Below are 2,642 nucleotides of genomic sequence, written 5' to 3'. Positions count from 1 at the left end.
TTTTTTCTCCTCCAGTATTATTTTTTTATTTTTTTTGTTAAATCTCCAGTATTAATTCATGTACATGTACAGTCTATTTCACAGGACTAAGGGTCTTTGTAGCAGAAGGGCATGCAGAAAAGTTCTTACTTGCTACAGTTCTATGAGTTCTTTCAAATCATATTCTCTTGGAAGGGATTTAAACATAGAATAGCCTAGCTTAGAACATATCTCTTTTAGTCTTGAAAAATACTTTGCTGCTTGCCTTAGTAAAGAAAAGGAGATACGCTCTTAACTTTGACAACTTAACCATCTTGAAAATCAAGGAAAGAAAAATAGTATAAACGTCCGGCCCAAAGTTGGAAATTCCTTATTTGTCTGATTTTATCTTATTTGTCTCCTACTTTTTCGTAATTAGCCAAAGAGTTTTACAAATATTGGAGACTTTATGAAGGCTCAAAAAATAGAGCAAAGAAGGTACAACTATAATATATATCTAAGGATTTTCTTAAAACCAATTCACAATGTGTGGGTTGAAACCAAATTGAGTCATAGTGTCCTTTTTTGTATTTTTTTTCTTCAAAAAATATGGTAATATGAAACACATGTAAGGAGAAATAAGAAAATTTTGAGGCCTTCTAAATTTGAGGCCTTAGGGTGGTTGCCCTAAGTGGCCTAATAGATGAGCTGGCAGTGGATACGTTTTAGCTACACTCTGCCATGGGTTGTGTGAGGGAGTAATATTCACATCTAATGAAGATCAGGCACACGTCCAGCATAAGCAGAAATATCCTACCGACCTCATGTCCTTGTACTCTGAGCTCACTTTATAAGCAACTCGCCTCATGTAGGTGGTCCACTTCAGCTCATGCTACAAGCAACGACATCATCTCCCGATCTAAGAAGTTCGTCCTACTAGCTTGCTCCGATGGGCCGCAGGTCGCACGGACGAACTCACACAGAACGCTTCATCTCATGACATCATCCTTTATCCAAATGCAATCATTACCAAGACCATACTTACACAATCCATTACTGCAAATTACGAACCACTGCAACCACTCCCCATCATTAGGAAATTCTTACCAAAACCGTTCATACACTCCTTCTCAATCTCAACCATACATCTATGCTTGTCAGTACACGTGTTGTGTGGATCCTCATGTTCAATAACTAGAAATACCCCCTACATGAACTACGTCAGACCTGATTCAACTCTCTCCCCAGAAGTGAGAGCTTGATACGTAGGCAATTTGCTCAGAAACGAACTTGGTCTTTCCCATCTCCAAACCATTTCTCCTCCTAATCACATTTGTAAGGTAGAACTAAACTGCACATTTACATTGGCGCCGTCTGTGGTCTCGATTTCTTGAGAAACTACTTTACATAAACAAAAACCCTCAAGCCCACGAAGCATGGCAAGCCCCGAAGCTCAAATCCAGAGCTTAACAAGTCAACTAGGTACAATGAATGAGCACATCACCCTACTCAGGCAGGAGAATGTTGCCTTGCAAGCATAAGTGGACGCGCAAAATCCACCTGGTGCTATAGCAGAGGACGGTAAGAACGAAGTTAATCATCATATTAACGAGCTATCACAAAGAATAGATCAAAGTCCAGTCAAGAAGGACGCCACTCAGATCGTTCAAAAGATGCTAAATACGTACCGCGCGTCCCCTTTCACTGCTGAAGTACTCAGTAAACCTTCTCCTCTAGATTTCATCCAACCACGCTTCGCAATGTATGATGGCAGCACCTGTCCCGGTCAACACATGGCTCGCTACACTCAGAGCCTCGCACTCTATAGTGCCCAGGAGTTAGACCATCTCCACTACCATTTGTTTCCTGCCAACCTAAAAGATGGTGCTCTCGATTGGTTCTTTTCACTTGAGCCAGACTCGATAAAGAACTTTAAGAATCTCACTGATCTATTCGCTAGCCAGTATGTCCATAACAAGCGTAAAAAAGTAGATTTAGATTCACTTTTCCAGCTCTCGCTAGGCGAAGATGAAACCATCCGCGCCTTCTTAGGTCGGTTCAAAACCGAACTGCTATGCATGGTGAGCGGCCTCAAAGAGTTTTTTGCCACATTGGCATTCACCAATGCCTGCCGTGTGCGCAACACGGCGCTCTCCTCCAGATCGCTCTTGAATGAGAGTCCAAAAACTTTGTCTGAGTTGTATGCTCAAGTAGACAAATATATCAAGTTGCAAGAAGGCCTGAAACATCAAGGCCTCACCAAAGACCAAGAAGTGGCAGCGATCTTTGATGATGCCCCACCTACAAAGAAACGACCTAGACAACAAGGACAAAAGTCTGGAAACAGAACACCCAACAGCCACAAGTTCGCTGTACTCACCTGATCTCCCAGTTACATACTGAAGAGGATCAAGAAAGCTGCATATTACCGACCTGAGGTGCGGCAGCCAGAGGATCGACCAGGCAAACCTTACTGTACCTTCCATAGAGCAAAGTGTCATCACACCAACGAGTGCTAGAGGTTCAAGCACTACCTCCAAGACCTCGTTGAATCAGGACATATCAAGCATTATACTAATATCGCTGATGGCGACCGACGCCATAAACTCATGGCTCATAGAGAGCGTAGCAGATCTCAAGTTCACCATAATGTTCAAACTCGCTCTCGTAGCAGAGGACGTCCC

At 42.6% G+C, this 2,642-nt stretch overlaps 1 protein-coding gene across 1 annotated transcript; it reads left to right on the top strand.

The window, feature by feature from the left end:
- The first annotated feature begins 1,751 nt into the window (after nucleotides 1–1,751).
- LOC147498204 (uncharacterized) lies at nucleotides 1,752–2,342 on the top strand. Its single transcript, XM_086563176.1, has one exon. The coding sequence runs from the start codon at nucleotides 1,752–1,754 to the stop codon at nucleotides 2,340–2,342; it is 591 nt and encodes a 196-aa protein (XP_086419302.1).
- The last annotated feature ends 300 nt before the right edge of the window (nucleotides 2,343–2,642 follow it).

Source organism: Coptis chinensis, chromosome 5, assembly GCF_015680905.1.
Source record: "Coptis chinensis isolate HL-2020 chromosome 5, ASM1568090v1, whole genome shotgun sequence".
NCBI classification, from domain to species: Eukaryota; Viridiplantae; Streptophyta; class Magnoliopsida; order Ranunculales; family Ranunculaceae; genus Coptis; species Coptis chinensis.
This window is presented reverse-complemented; position numbering and strand designations above follow the sequence as displayed.